The following is a 15,846-nucleotide window of genomic DNA, read 5'->3' as shown; positions in this document are numbered from 1 at the left end:
GCCAAGAAACTGTTTCCACTTGCCTTTGCTTTTTCTTTACTTCTTCCCTTTCTCGCTTTTAACAGCAAAAGCAGAATTTAAATTTAACATGTTGCATAAAATCATTTCCCCTTCCAGGCCTTGTTATGTGACTTGATTTAACAGTTTTTCATCCATTTTAGAGAAGCTGAATCCACCCTGGTTTCGGGACACCAGAGTAGCTACAATTCATTAGACAAGAAGCTCTTCTAAATCAAGAAGAAGAAATGTGAAGATACTTGGATTTAGTTCTGAGAACTGGAGGGAATTTCTTTCTCATTTAGTACTGTCTCAGAAAAACTTTTGCTCTTTGCAGTGGTAACCAACAGTAGCCTCAAATTTAAACCAATATTAAAATAATCTACTGGCCTGTAGTTACTTATTTTTCTTTCCAGAAGAGTCCATTTCTGTTGAGGATTGCATTTGACAAAGAAAATGGGAATGGGTGAGAATAAAATTTTTCTTATTTGCTTTTTCAGGTATAATGCCTCTATAACCCTGATATGCACCAGGTGTGGGGGTGGAGAGAGGAAGGTAATGGCTCTAGGAGAGATGTTGATGTTATTGTATGCATTACTTAGGAGGTACCTTTTAGGACAGCTGAAATCACTCAGTTTCAAGTGGAGTTGGGATCTGACACTAAACTTGCTTACCCCCAAATCCATCAACCATGCCTGAAGCAGGTGTTTTGCGTATTCCTGGTTCCTTTTAATTTTGGACTAAGGAGGTTGAGGTCAACATTTCTGGGTTCTGTATCAGGATTACTGCTTCTTTCTTCAAATTAAACCCGGGGAAGGGGTGCGAGGGAAGAGGTAGCAGGACTCTTACTCCTAGAGTTGTTAGAAGTCCGCAGCTTTTCCAAATTCTTTCAAAACAGATCATTTTAGTCATCGTTTAGACAACTATGTCACTGAATGACAAATAGCTTTTGCCAACTGGGTTCAAAAAACATAAGATGATTTCATTAGTGGAGTTTTAAAAATGTTATTCCTTTTTTTTTCTTGTCCCTCTTCTACTTTTGTTTGATACGCATTTAAAAATAGCTGAACAAATTTTCACCAAACTTGAAGTGTCTTTGGGGTGGGCTGACTGAAAATACAGATTAAGTAGCATATACAAACTTTTTAATGAGATCCTAAGAGCCTGCACAGACAGGCCAACACCCTCTTGACCCTTGAAACTGAGCAATGAGAGGCCTGTGGTAGGCTAAAAAATACTACTCCAAAAAGATTCACATCCTAATCCCTTGAACTTGTGAATGTTAATTTAAGTAGAAAAAAACTCTTTGCAGATATGATTAAGGACCTTGAGATTATTTTGAATTATCCCGGTGGTCGGTCCCTAAATGCAATCATTAGTATCCTTATAAAAGAGAGGCAGAGGGAAATGAGACACACACACACACACACACACACACACACACACACACACAAAAAAGAGAGAGAAGGTGATGTGAAGACAGAAGCAGAGACTGGAGCGATGTGGCCACAAGCCAAGTAATATCAGCAGCCACCAGAAGCTGGAAGAAGAGAGGAAGGATTTGAACCTAGAGCTGCTCACTGACACCTCAATTTCCAACTTCTGGCTTTGAGAATTGTGAAGATAAATTTCTTTTGTTTTAATACACATAATTTGTGGTAAGTTGTTATAGGAGCCACAGGAAACTAATACAAGGCTTATATGACTTTCCATCAAGGGAAACTGAGATCAGTAAAACAGCCCAAGATAGGTGTTTCAGAATTCAGCTTCAATAGAATGAATTATGGGCAAAAAACCCTGATTTTTAGATGTTGATTTGTGAACTATTTCTCCTATGGGCAACTCTGTATCAGGTTGAAACATGAATTGACATTTCTATAGGTAAAAAATGCTCACATAGTGACATATATGGCCCAACCTAATAGTATGTCTCAGGTAAACCATAGCAGAGATTTATTTAGAGATGATTAATGATTATCCCAAACAATGACATTTAAAAAAAAAAAAAAAACCTATACCACCTGTACAAAACTATGAATTTTGACAGGTGTTTACCATGTGAATTAGTAGTAGGGCCTACTTTTCTTTATAGCTTGGCTTTTCTTATTAAAAATGCCAGAAAACATGTGGCAAGTCTGCGAAATAGTAGGTCTGATCCAGTTACCTTTAACAGCTTCTTTTCAGGTCACATAGGCTAGATATATCAGGATCTGCAGAGATCTATTAGTATATAGAAAGGAATGGATCCTTGTTAAAGAAAAAACAATGGTCTTGAAAGGCAATGTAAGTTTCAAATAATATCAGTTATTTTCTTTAAATAAGTTCATGGTACCCTGTGAAGGATAAGATTTTAAACTGGAAAAATAGAAATCTTATCAATAGAGAATCTAGTAAGCCTGAGAGCAGAATCATTGTGAGAATAAAATCAAACAAAAAAATTCGGATTGAAAAATCACTCCACATACTGTAAGTAGGAAACTGCCACTGGAGCAACAGGGAACTCATGTGAGACAAAAAATGGAGTGTTTTCATGTGGAGCAAGAGACCAACTCAAGAGAGCTCATGTGAAAGGGGCTTATTTTAATGACACACAGGATTCTCATGGAAATCAAAGTACCAGAGCCATAAACAGGGTTCAGCCTTACATTGTAGCTGTAAGATGTTCACTCTCCATGCTGGCTCTGGGTCCCAAAGCAGCAGGGGTCTCTGGAATTTCTCTAAGGTTAAATGTAAAAGGTAAGCTTTCATGGTCAAAGTTATTTTGCAAAGTATCCTAAAATGGTTTCTGCAGGATTTGTCAAGCCTTTTATCAATTGCCATGTATTCTGAATCATTAAACATGGGATATAATGTACATTTTCCTCAAGTTTTTTTTGAACCAAAGAATTAGTGTGCTAGGTATTTTCATTGTACTGGATGATTCTAACCTGTAAGCAAGCCTCTGCTGAAGTTAGGAATGACAGTGTTGGGGGGAAGCCAATATAAATTACTGGGGCCTGTGAGTCCAAAAGCAGGCCAGGGGCCAGTCTATGTTGTACACAGACCAATCCCATATAACAATATTTATCCTGCTTACCTTTGCTGGGAGGTCTGAAGCCTCTCTCAGCAGTTGTGAACCTACTATCAGTTTCAGTTCTGGAGGGCAGTTTTGGACAATGATAGACTTACTGAGGAATAAGACCTCCCAAACATTCAGAAATATTTCATTGTAGTCACTATATGTAAATGTCCTCGTGTTTAATTGTTCTCATTTCCACTTACTTTACACAGACCAAATGTTCTTTATCATAATCAGTGAGTGGCAACACTCCCTTTATTATATGGATATTACCATGAGAAGAGCCCTTGTAACCATAAAGAACAACAATGTAGCAACTTACATTTTCAAATTGTATATTGCAGCTCCATAACATTTGACTGTTTTTATTTAAAAAAAATTTTTTTTGGCGGGGGGTGGTTGGCCAGTACAGGGATCAAACCCTGGACATTTGACCACTCTTATAAGGATTTCATGACTTCAAGGGAAATTAGCATTTAAAACAGAATTAAGTATTTATCAAAACTCACTACAGCTACCAAAAAACCACCAAAAACAAAACAAAACAAAAAAAACTTCACTGAACTGTACGCACTTCAAGAGGATAACTTTGCTGTTTATAAATTATACCCCAATAAACCTGACTTAAAACAAAATTAGGAAATTCTACATTTTGTATTTTCTCATAAGGTAGATACATGCTGTATGACTGGTACAATTTTTGGCCAGTTCTGGGTTCGGGTAAGCACTGCAGGAAACTATGGCTAAAATCATCTTAAGACCTCTGCTAGACAGGTAGACCACACCTGTTTTCCTACCTGAGCGATCAGCAAATGGGTGTGGTGGCTATAAAATGGTGCCTCTCATCTCCTACTACTAGGAAACCCTGGTTGTACCAGCCATGCTGTCCACCAGAGAGCATGATTTAAGGTCATGCTCTGCCAGTCACTTGGCAGAGATGCAAAGGCTGGTCACTCCTGGAGACATGGTACTCATCTGGAGTGACTCTGGGTTGAGAATTGCCTCTCAGCCTTGCTGAGACTTTCTTAGAACTGCACCAGTATCTAAGACCTCCATTCTGTTGCTCTCTTCTTCACACAGGTCAGACCTGCTTGCCTCATAGTCTGCCAGCTCTCCCATCCTCCTCCAGCTACCTCTCCATTTTCCTGTATGGATGTTTTCCTCAATAAATCTCTTATACATCTAATGCCATCTGCTCCCCATAGGACCCAGACTGACACACTGGAGCATTTATTATCCTCTAATTCCTTTCCTTCTTTGGCTGAGTACTGCTTCCAAGGACAGTACCTCAAGGTCAAGAGAAAAGCCTTCAGGCAGAGGGGCAGGTGCTTGTATTAGGACAACAGTGGCAGAAACGGGAATATGGGTGAGGAACCAACATCACTGGCTACAATAGTACTAATACTAGTCACTCTTTATGACTGTGCTTTATATTGTTTCAATAAAATAACTTTCCTTTTCAAAAACCTTTCTCACCTGTTTTAGAGTTAATTCAAAGGACTGCTCCAAAAGAAAAAAATTGAAAAGATAAAACTTGAGCTTTATTAAAATGTCATCCTCTGAATTTACCTTTTGAGAATTCTCCTCATAAGAAATAATGTCCATTGGCTATTTCAGGAATGAAGATTTTCTAGTTGAGATATGAAAACCACTTGTTTTATTGCACAGTACTATACTAAATTCACCTTAAATCAAAGTCCCAGTGTGGTGTTCAAACTCATTCCTGAAACCCAAGTAGCCTGATGAATTTCACAGGATAAAAAGTCTCAGAATTTACTGTAAGAGTTCTTAAGAGCAGATGTAGGAAGAGTAATCAATCTAATGGGCTTGAAAACACAGTTTAAGGACCAAAATATGCATGTTTATGTTTTATTCCACTGAAGTTGAGAATAAGCGTTCTGATTTTAATTCTATTTAGTAGGCCACTAAGGTGCAACAAAAAATTCATCAAGAATGAACCTGTAGGAAGATAAGCAATGTTCCTACAATAAAGATAAAATTGACAGACCAGAGTACATAACTATTCTAAATATTATTTGATTTGACTAAGGGTACACATGTATCTGCTAATAGTCTCACTATACTAGTGTCATTTGAAATGCTCTAAAATTAGTCACCGACTACAACAAAGAATATATTTAAAAATTAATTTAATGCTTGGCTAAAGCTTAATTACATGTATAATTATCAAACAATAGTCCTTAATTTCCAAAAAGTTCCTCTTGAAAATCACAGAATCAGAAAGCATAAACTTTAAAACAAGTTCTCCAAATATTTACAACATGGTATAAACATTATAGAAGACCATGGATATTAAATTGCCTGGGTGTGGCTGATTAGCAAGGCATATTTTTATTGCATATATAGCTCACACACGTGGGATTTTAAATATAATGAGAGACAACTAAAATTCAAATTCATGTTATCTGTAAGCTGGGCAGGGAGTAAAACCATGAATGAGACAGGACAATCAGCCCAAAACTATGCAGTTAGTTTGTGGGTTTATTATTTTCAAAAACTAAACTTCTATCTTCCATTTGAAACTATGTTGCATGTATTATTTAGAGTTCACATCAAACCCACATTTGACTGAAATGCTGATTCAAGAAAGAAAGTTCACCATTTACTCAATGACTAATTCCACAACTCAACTCTTAATTTTAAGGCAGCACAGCTACAGGGATAGCAACGCTAACCAAAAGATGATGGACATTTAGTCACTTGCCAGCCCTTTTGTTGCAACAGTGTCGTAATTTCCCTAAGACAATTTGCTACTGGATAATTTTCTGCTGTTAAAAGGCTTCCTCTGTAGAAAAACATCACAAATAATTCCAGTGTGAAAGTAAGTCCATGGTGGTATAAATATATATATATATGTGCATAATTACACAATTTACACTGCACACATCGTTTACAGAGGACAATTAACTGAGAGGATTAATTTGAATGACCTTATAAAATACTTCTGTAAACAAAGTATGACAGGCAGTAAGGAAAACATTCATAGACTCCTAGAAATAATCTGAATTCCTTTCATTCTGAAGAAATCGCATTTAAGGACATAGTATTGAATATAATGTTTTTTGTATTAAAACAAGAATCAATATTTTACAGTTTAAGAAACTTTACATATATACAAAATTTATACACTGGGAATGGTACTAAAGCAAATAGGCTTTTCAGTCTCATAGATCTATTTTCCTTCAATCAAAGACTTAAATTCTTTCACATTGTGGTCACTTGCAACAGACACAGCATGATCCAAAGCTCGAACACTTGCAAGGAGTTTTACTATCTGTTTTATATTTTCCCTAAAAAAGAAAAAATGTAGCAGCATCTTATTAATTAGTACAGTTAAGGGAAAATTTGTTACTGACTTTATGACCATTTTAGAGATTTGGCAATCAATTTTTCTGAGCACACATTTCTAAAGAAGGGAAACAAATAGAGATATGCAAGCTACAGCATGTAAAAAAAATTGATATTTATCCATATACAACAAAAATCGTATATGTTTAAATGACTAGCCCAGAGACAGGGGGCCCATTTTAAAACAAAAAATATCATTTAGATCAATGATTTTCATTAATATCTAGGAAGAAAAGAAAGCAAGCTGTTTTCAAATACTTCAGAGCCCTCTCTCTCTCCCATTCCTTCCCAAATGAGTCCCTCTCTGCTCTTTTGGACTATACCTACAACATACAAACAAATTATATTCATGTCTTCATCATCGATCCATCAAGATCCAGCCTAATTTCCACTCCTCCAAAATTCATTAAATAAAGCATAATCTGGCTTTCTTTATCCAGCTAGAAGTCATTCTGCCTTCATATTATGAAGTAATCCTCAAATCTGAACACACATCAGAAATATCTAAACAGATCACCTGGCCCCACTCCTAGAGTTCTGATTCAGTAAGGCCTTGACTGGGGCCTGAGAATTTGCATTTCTAACAAGCGCCCAGAAGATGCTGATGCTGCTGGTCCAGGAACCACACGTTAAATGACAGTTTTAACATTTAGTTGGAACCACTTGTGAGAAAGCACACAATGCAACACTACTAATTATCTTATCTCCTCCATGAAATTGTAGTAAACACCTTTTAGGGAAGGATTATAATCTGTAAAACTTTGCAGCACAAGTGAAACCTACTTTATGTGCAAAGCAAAGAGCAGGTGCTTAAATGGAGACTGAAGTTCTTCTCTGTAGAAAAGTAAACACTATTTGTTGGTATTCAACTCTCAAGCAAAAACACTGTTAAATATATATAAATAAAAGTTTAAAAAGTGATAGGATTTATCTAGTAAAAAAAACACACGGAGAAAAAATATTAGTACCAAAAAATAACACAACACCAAAATGACACACACTAAGAATAAAACTAAAATATAAACCAAAATCACCCATGTATTCTTGGTAGTTTACAATACTAAATGAATGTACAACTTAAAGTAAAATATAAACATGTCTCTACTTAAAACGTTTTAACAATACTGACAACTAAAGAATCTGACAACTAAAGAAACTCTAGATTAATTTCATTAATTACAAAAAATTACCTTGCATTTCTTTTTTCCACATCAGAGCATCCAATGCTGTTTCTGTAAATTGTATCTGCTAAGTGTACAAGGTATCGACAAAAGTTTTCTAATTGAGAAATAGTTCTTTCTCCTTTCAAATTCATGAACCACTGTTTGGGGAAACAATTAATTACCTATGGAGAAAGACATAAAATAGTTAAAACAGGATAAATGAAGGTATCTGGCCGGTCTGAGTACAGTGGTGTTTACAACTAATTGATCACAACCAATTACAGATTTCTTTGTTCCTTCTCCACTCCCACTGCTTCACTTACCAGCCTTAAAAAAACAAACAAAAAAGTATCTAAAAGCTCAGTCTAGGTAATAGGTATAAAGTATTTAACTAGAAGACTTGTTACTGGGCTATAACAACTAATTACTCTGAAGGAATATTCTTTTAAGCCCCACTTCCCACATTAACTATACCAATATACCTGAAGTTTTAGTCCAACCAGTGGGTCAGGCACTCAAAGCAATAGATAATTTGTCCGGTATTTAAGTAAATTAGGAACATAAATTGATAACCACTTGCTTCATTTTCCAATCTTCCAGGATACCCTAAATAAACTGAGTTCTTTATCCGTAGCTTTTGATGTAAAAACGTGTAGTACAAATATGAAATCAGACCCCCCTTCCTGAACAATTCAGTGAGCAGGCATCCACCTGGTAGTGGCAACAGCGGGGGCCCAGAGTCAGGTTAAGAGCATCCATACCAGAGATGCATGCAGCCCAGGCAGGAGCCCAAGCAGGAAGAACGGGGCATGATGGCAGCCTGTCACGGAGGGCCAAAACTCAAGCAAGATGAGGCTGGTTCTCTTATGGAAAAGGGCAGCCTGGTACGGAGAGTCAGAGTACAAATAGGTAGAAAAGGCTCACCACTAAAAGAACCCAGTGATCCTTGATTCCAGGGCTGGGACAGAGCAAGGAGATGAGCTGAAACATCTCATGCTAGAAAGCAAGAAAGTAATCCTCCCAAATGAGGGGACATGTCATAAAATCACAGAAGTCTACTTTAAGAGACTCCCATGCAGGAAATCTGAGACAATTCCTGCTGAAGATGCAAAACCTGAATCTAATCATGAGAAAATATCAGACAAACCCAAATTGATGGAAATTCTAACAAAATAACTGGCCTATCATTTTCAAAAGTGTTCAGGTTATAAAGGTCAAGGAAAGACTGAAGAACTCGTCTAGATTAAAGAAGACTAAAAAGACATGAATTTCTTTTTACCGATGAAAGATATTATTGAGAAAACTGAAAAAACGTGCATGTTGGGGGGGGGTAGTTTAAGTTTTAGGTGACAGTAACATGTATCAATGTTAATTTCCTGATGTTGATGGTTTATTGTGATCATCTAGATGAATATCCATGTTTGTACGAAATACATACAAAAGTATTTGAGCATGGTGAGGCATTGTGTCAGACTTACTCTGACATGGTTCAGGGAAAAAATACTTTGTATTGTTACTTGCAAATTTTCATTAATTTTGTGATTGTTTAAAAAATATTCTTTAAAAAGATCAACTTATATACCTCATGCATATCAACTAGAACACAAGACAATATTATTTTCTTAAATGAGAGAAAAAAATTTATTTAGTAAAACTCAAAATAGCATTCATTCAACTGTTAAAAAATTATTCCTAAATAAACACTTTTACTAATACCTATAAAAATACTGATATGGATATATATATATAACAGTATACATTTTTATGTAAAAAAAAAAAAAATGGGGATTTGTAACTATGTGGTTAGGTAAAATAATTGTCAACCTTATACCAAGTCCAATAATCAAAGGCGGTTTCATAAAATTCTCAAATCCTTTTCAAACAAAGACTGATTAATTAATTTAATTCATTTTAACTTAGGGGCTTTAAAAACTATACTATATGTTATTTAACTCACGTTTTGGGCTTTTTTGATGCTGTCATCTCCATATTCTGAATTCTGAAAAGCCATGAGAATGTATCTATTTAATAAGCCATCTATTGATAACTCCTGAAGAGTTTTATTTGAGAAAATGCCATACCACTGAAGAAAATTCCCTAAGAGCTAGAAAGAAGAAAAAAAAAATTATTGCGAGGCAATGTTAAGCAATTAAATTAGGTACAAAGTAAACAGTTACTGATATAGATTGCGTCCTCCAAGTTTTATGTATTAGTAGCTTGATCCCCACTGTGACTGTTAAGAGGGTGAGAAATCCTATGACGGTAATTGAAAGGTGGGCCTTGAAGAGGTGATTAGATTGTAGGACCATGCCATAGTGAATGGATTAATAATGGCGGTCAGGGGCATGGCTCTGAGAGCTTTAAAAGGAGAGTATGTGAGAGTCTCTCTCTCTGCTCCTCCATTTTCTTCCACGGGAGACCTATGCATTGCTGAAAAGCCACCACCAAAGAAGACCCTCATTGGATTTGTTTCTCTGGACTTTGTACTTCTCAGCTTCAGAAACTATAAGCATTAAATTTCATTTTCTTACAAATCACACAGTTCCAGGCACTTTGTTATAAGCAACAGAATACAGTTAAAAAGTTAAATACCTTAGGAAATACAGTGGACAATGTCTTGCCAAAGTATAAGAACTTTAAAAGGTTCCCAATATTTTCTATAATGGCTGAGGATTTGAATTTTAAATTGTAACTAATTAAAATTTAAATAGCCACGTGTAGCTAGTGGCTACAGTACTGGTCAGCATAGATATAAAACATTTCCATCATCACAGAAAGTACTCTGTGATGGTGCTGATTCTTAGGTCAGTGTCCTTCTTTCAAAATTATGCCTAGTCTAAGTCCCATGATCCCCCCCCACAAAATGGGAGATTCTCTTTCTGACTATAGCACTGCATGGCTACCAGGTCTCACAAACCCAGACTGAGCTGTATCACTCGGACATCTCAAGCTATTCAAGCCCAATATAAAATAAAGGCCATTATCATAAAATGAAAGCCCCAACCCATGCCACCATAAAAATTTCTACTTGCCCAGTTATTTCTCAACTCAGTACATAGTAACACTATCCAACCAATTGCTCAGGTCAGAAGTCTGGATGTCATTCTTGGCCTCTCCTTCAAGTTGTTTGATTCCGCCTCATCCAACTTGTCCATTTCTCTCAGTTCCTGCTGCCACCTCCCTAATCTGAGCCATCAGCATCTCTTTCTGGACCCTGCAATTACTCCAGGGACTATGAGCAAGAGCTCTGGACTAGCCAGCCTTCCTCAAGCAGGGCTCCATAAGAGAAATAAACCTACAGAAAAGTATTAGAGTGACTCTTTACTTAATCTTCCCGGTTGAGAGAAGGTGCTCAAGAGTTAGACTGGCCTGTGTTAAATTCTCATCTCTACCATGACCAACAGAATGACCCCAGGCAGGTTATTCTGTACCTCACTGTCCCATCACTACAGTGAGGATAATAGTGAAGATAATAGTGTCAACCTTACAGAGCCATTCTGAGGACTCAACAAGATAATCTATAAAAAGTGTGTGGCACAGTGCTTGGCACACAGTAAATACCAGTTCCTATTTTCATTATTACTTATCCTTACCTATTTCAGTCCATTATCTCCACTCAACAGACAAAATGATCTTAAAAATGGCAATTTGTTCATCTCACTTCCCTGCTAAAAACCCTCCCATGACCCACACATACATGGTCGACTGATTTTCAACAAAGGTGCAAAAGCAATTCAATGGAGAAAGGATAGTCTTTTCAATATAACAGCGCTGGAACAAATAAATCTTAATCCAGGCCTCACACCGTGTAACAAAAATTAATTGGAAACCGATCATAGACTTAAATGTAGAACCTAAAACTATGAAACTTCTAGAAGAAAGGACAGGAGAAAAACTTTGTAGCCCTGTTTTGGGCAAGATTTGTTAGACAGGACATCTAATTCATGATCTATAATAGGAAAAAGTGATAAATTGGGACTTCATCAAAATTAAGAACTTCTAGGCCAGTTAGCTCAGCTGGTTAGAGCTAACCAGTTGGTGCTGACAACACCAAGGTCCAGGGTTTGATCCCTGTACAGGCGATGCCAAAAAAAAAAAAAAAAAGAATTTCTGCACATGGAAGACTGCTAAGAGAATGAAAAGACAAGCCACAGACTGAAAAAAACTCTTTGCAAATCATTTATCTGATAAAGAACTTCTCTCCAGGATATAGAACTCAAAGCCCAATAAGAAAACACCCCAACTTAAAACATGAGCAAAAGATTTGAACAGACACTTTACTAAAGAAGACATAAAGATGGCAAATAAACACATGAAAACATGATCAATAGTCATTACGAAAATGCATATTAAAACCACAATGAGAAACCATTACACGCTTAGTGGAATGACTTAAAACACTGACACTACCAAGTGTGGTGAAAGTGAGAAATAACTAGGACACTAATACGCTGCTGCTAAGAATGCAAAATGGTGCAGTCATGTTGGAAAACAGCTTTGCCTGGTTGTTTTACCAAAGTGAAATGAAAATGTATGTACTCAGAAAGCCTTTACAGCAGCTTTATTCATAACTAGCCCAAATTGGGAACAATCCAAATGCCCCTCAAGTAGGGAATGAATAAAAAAATCACAAAAAACAACATCCACCTTTACAGAATATTATTCAGCTATAAAAAGGAACAAACTATGATAACACACAACAGGTTGCATCTCAAACACGTTACGTTAAGTGAAAGAAGCCAGACTCAAAAGGCTCCCTACTACATAATTCCACTCATAACAAATCCTTGCAAAGAAGACTACAGCACATAAACAGATAGGAAGGTGGACATGTATTAGGGGTAGGTCTGACTACAAAGGGACATGGGGAACTTGGGGGACAATGGAAGTGTTACACATCTTGATTTTGGTAGTGATGACATGACTGTAGTCGTTCATCAGAACTCACAGAACTATACACTTTTTAAAAAGAGTGAATTTTACTGTGCATAAATTATATCCCAATTTTAAAGAATGGGAAAAGAAAATCCTTCCACGGATTCTTACAACTTTTAGGATAAAGACCAAAGTCTTATTACATGGCCTACTAGATCCTGTATCATCTGTGCTCCTTACCTCTTCCCTAACTCTAGCCATCCTGTGCTTTTCTCAGTTGCTCTAGCACAGCCTGCTCCTCTTCACCTCAGGACCAATTCCTATTTATTCTTCAGGTCTAATTACCTAAATATCACTTGAAGATCTTCTGTGACTGGCTAGTCAAGGTCTCTGTGCACCTCATCACATGCTCCCACATTACCTTAAATTTCCCCTTTTATAACTCATCACACCTGTGATTACTTGTTCGCTGTTAATTATGTTGGACTGTAAACTTCATGAAGCCTCTACTTCTATCTTATTCAGTGCTATATCCCCAAACTTAGAAGAGTATCTGGTGCTCTATTTGCTGAATAAAGTAACTGTGGCTTAGTCTGACATTTTGTTGGGTAGCTTGGACCTTTATTTGAAACTCGGAATTCACTTTCTCCTGTCAAAACACCAACCTGAATAAAGTTTTGGAACAAATTTAGTTTGTAAAATGGAGATTTTTGTATCTATAAATAGATCTAAGCCTATATAGTTTATAAAAAACTAAAATACTTTTCAAAATATATAAAAATCAAACAAAATCTGAAGTCTTTTAGATAGTCTGTGGACACATACCTTAACCGAAGACCAAAACTGTCGTTGAAAAAACAAATAAGGCCCAGAATTTTTATTTTCTAAGACACTAAGTAAAAAAAGAGAAACACACCATAGTCAAATATTTTATATGTAGGTGTCATATGATACCTAGAGAAAAAGATTTCTACAAGTAAAACGAGTAAACTAAAGAATTAAGTACTCTTTCAAATTTTCAAACAATTATATTCCGGAATATATTATATTTAAAAAGCAATCAAAAATTATTCTGAGATACTAAGGGAGAAAAAAGAGTATTAATTGCTTTATTCTGCTTAAGAGAACAATCTCCCCACCAACGTAGTCTATATCGATACTGATTTTCACCAGTATAGGTATAGTTTATATTTCAAGCTAACTTCAGTTTTCCAGAATTTTAAAAACCTTCTCTTAATGGAGAATTATTATGTCATTAAGAGGCACTTACTTTTTGGGATATAAGGGCATGAATACATCATCATCTAAAGTTCTTCTCATTCTCAATAAAAGTGCCTTTAGGTATATCTAAGGAGTTAAAAGTAGATCACATATTTTAATAAGAGCTATGATAATAACAATAAGCCATATTCCAAATCACATAACTGAGTACTGAATTTTGAGTGAACCAACTTCTCAAATTTTATATTTTCCTCACTGAAGGCCCGCAGGCCATTAATGCTTTACTCTATTAATTCATCCCTCAACAATTACCAAGCAACAGAGCCATTTAAAAATCTTCCAGTCCCTTAGTCTACTATGTAAAGATTTAAGATCAAACACATACACATAATCTGGGTCTTCTCAAAATGAGGGCAGTGAAAATTAACAATGATAAAGAACACCTTTCCCACATTTAAACAGCTCATACAAATGTCCACTGAGGAACACATCAACTTTACTAGTTATAAAATAATACCTAGGTGTGTTTTATATGCTGTTTAAATGTTTTAGCCATTAAATCATCAATTATTAAAATCATTTTAATAGTTTTACACTTTTCTTTCTCCCTGAAGATACAATCTTAATGAGACACTTGATTAGCTGAATGGAGAGTGGGGATGTAGTGGTTAGAAGCAGTACAGATGAGAGGCTATCTAAACTAAGAACATCTTCCTTCCATACAAAGTTTCTAAAATTGAAAACTAATATTTCAAATTTTATATATTTCAGGCTTTAAAGGCCTAGATGGCCCAAGTGGAGAATCAGATTTTTGGCTGATTTAGAATAACCATTCATTCTTTTACTCTTGCTCATTTTCTAAAGGAGACAAGAAAAAAAAAGCTTCCCAAAGATAATAATTAAATTACCTGTGTATTTTTATTTTCTGCATTCACTACTGAAGGATATCCATTTATTAGTTTTAGTGTAATTCCAACCATTCTTGAAGTCTGTGTTGTAGAAAAAGGGTCCCACATATTTTCAGCTATTACTTTTTAAAAAAAAACATAGGATAGGTTAAGATACAGAAGTAAATTGCTGCTTACTTAAATCTGATGTCAAGCAGTCCTCTAATAATAAATGCCAATCCTGATTTATTTTTCCTCTCTTTGTAATATAAGCTTCAGTCTTCTTTGTCCTATTAACTGTGAGGATTCTGAGGGGGGGGGGTGATGTGGAGAGGGGATAGACTGCTCTAATTTGTGCTATTCAGTGAAAAAAGATTGGGGAAAAAAAACGACTTCTGTATCTGAAAAGATGCTGTCTCAACACTAAGAACTTCTAACTAAACTCGAAACTTATTTTTAATATTTAAAATAGGTTCCTTTATCAATGACTCCTAATCTTTTCTGAGAAAGGAATGAAAGCACTGAATTTGCTCCCCAGATAAATGCATATCCTCCCCAACCTAGAACTCAAGTTTTGCTTCAGGCAGTCTTTGAGTCTCTAAAACTCATCTATGGATCAATTACTGCCACTGCCCTTAACTCGTCCCACCCCAAGGTGGTCTTCAAGATCCAGGTTAAGAACCCCTACCCTTTAGCCATCTCTGGGCCAGGTGGTAACTATCATTTATTATGCCATTTTTATAAGGAAATATGCTCTGGATTAAAAACTCCCTTAAAAATAGGTTTGAGAAACCCAGTGTGTCTGAATGTTCAATTCAGAAAATGGGAGATTTACCTGTGAGTTTAGGAAGAATCACCTTTTCTACAATGGTAGGTAGTAGTGCAACATCAACATCATCTTTCTCCTGCTCTCGTTCTTCGCAGCCATAAAAAAGCAAAGACTCAAACCACAGCATGTTCTCAAAGTCACGACATTTTGCCTAAAAAATATTAAAAAGGTTACCTAAACATTTTAAATAGTGGCTACTTCTGCTTCCAGCCATGATAAGAATAGCAGAAACTGAATTTAGTCTTTGGTTGTAAACAACTAAAAACTAGACAAAATATATGAAACATCTACTTTCAGACAATGAACCACAGGCAGCACAGGACTATGCTCCTTGATAGAAGGGAATCAAATGAGGTGAGCCACTGGATCAGGACAGCCAAGCAAGGTAGGGGATACCCAAGCAGAGCACAGAAGTCCTGCTGAGTTGAGGAAACACAAACTGGAGTT

At 36.1% G+C, this 15,846-nt stretch overlaps 1 protein-coding gene across 1 annotated transcript in view; it reads right to left on the bottom strand.

Annotated features, from left to right (window-relative positions):
* Positions 1-5,188: 5,188 nt before the first annotated feature.
* The window catches only part of PAXBP1 (PAX3 and PAX7 binding protein 1), a 32,886-nt gene continuing 22,228 nt past the window's right edge, over positions 5,189-15,846 (bottom strand). The window contains exons 13-19 of the mRNA XM_008584084.1: positions 15,406-15,550; positions 14,592-14,713; positions 13,733-13,809; positions 13,288-13,354; positions 9,545-9,691; positions 7,615-7,769; positions 5,189-6,366 (exon numbers count right to left, since the gene is read on the bottom strand). Coding sequence (XP_008582306.1) covers positions 6,249-6,366; positions 7,615-7,769; positions 9,545-9,691; positions 13,288-13,354; positions 13,733-13,809; positions 14,592-14,713; positions 15,406-15,550 — 831 coding nt within the window. The 3' untranslated portion in view covers positions 5,189-6,248. The remainder of the gene's footprint in view (positions 6,367-7,614; positions 7,770-9,544; positions 9,692-13,287; positions 13,355-13,732; positions 13,810-14,591; positions 14,714-15,405; positions 15,551-15,846) is intronic.

This window comes from Galeopterus variegatus, unplaced genomic scaffold (genome assembly GCF_000696425.1).
Source record: "Galeopterus variegatus unplaced genomic scaffold, G_variegatus-3.0.2 Scaffold3144, whole genome shotgun sequence".
Taxonomy (NCBI): domain Eukaryota; kingdom Metazoa; phylum Chordata; class Mammalia; order Dermoptera; family Cynocephalidae; genus Galeopterus; species Galeopterus variegatus.
The sequence above is the reverse complement of the archived record's forward strand: the minus strand, read 5'-3'. Positions and strand labels throughout refer to the sequence as shown.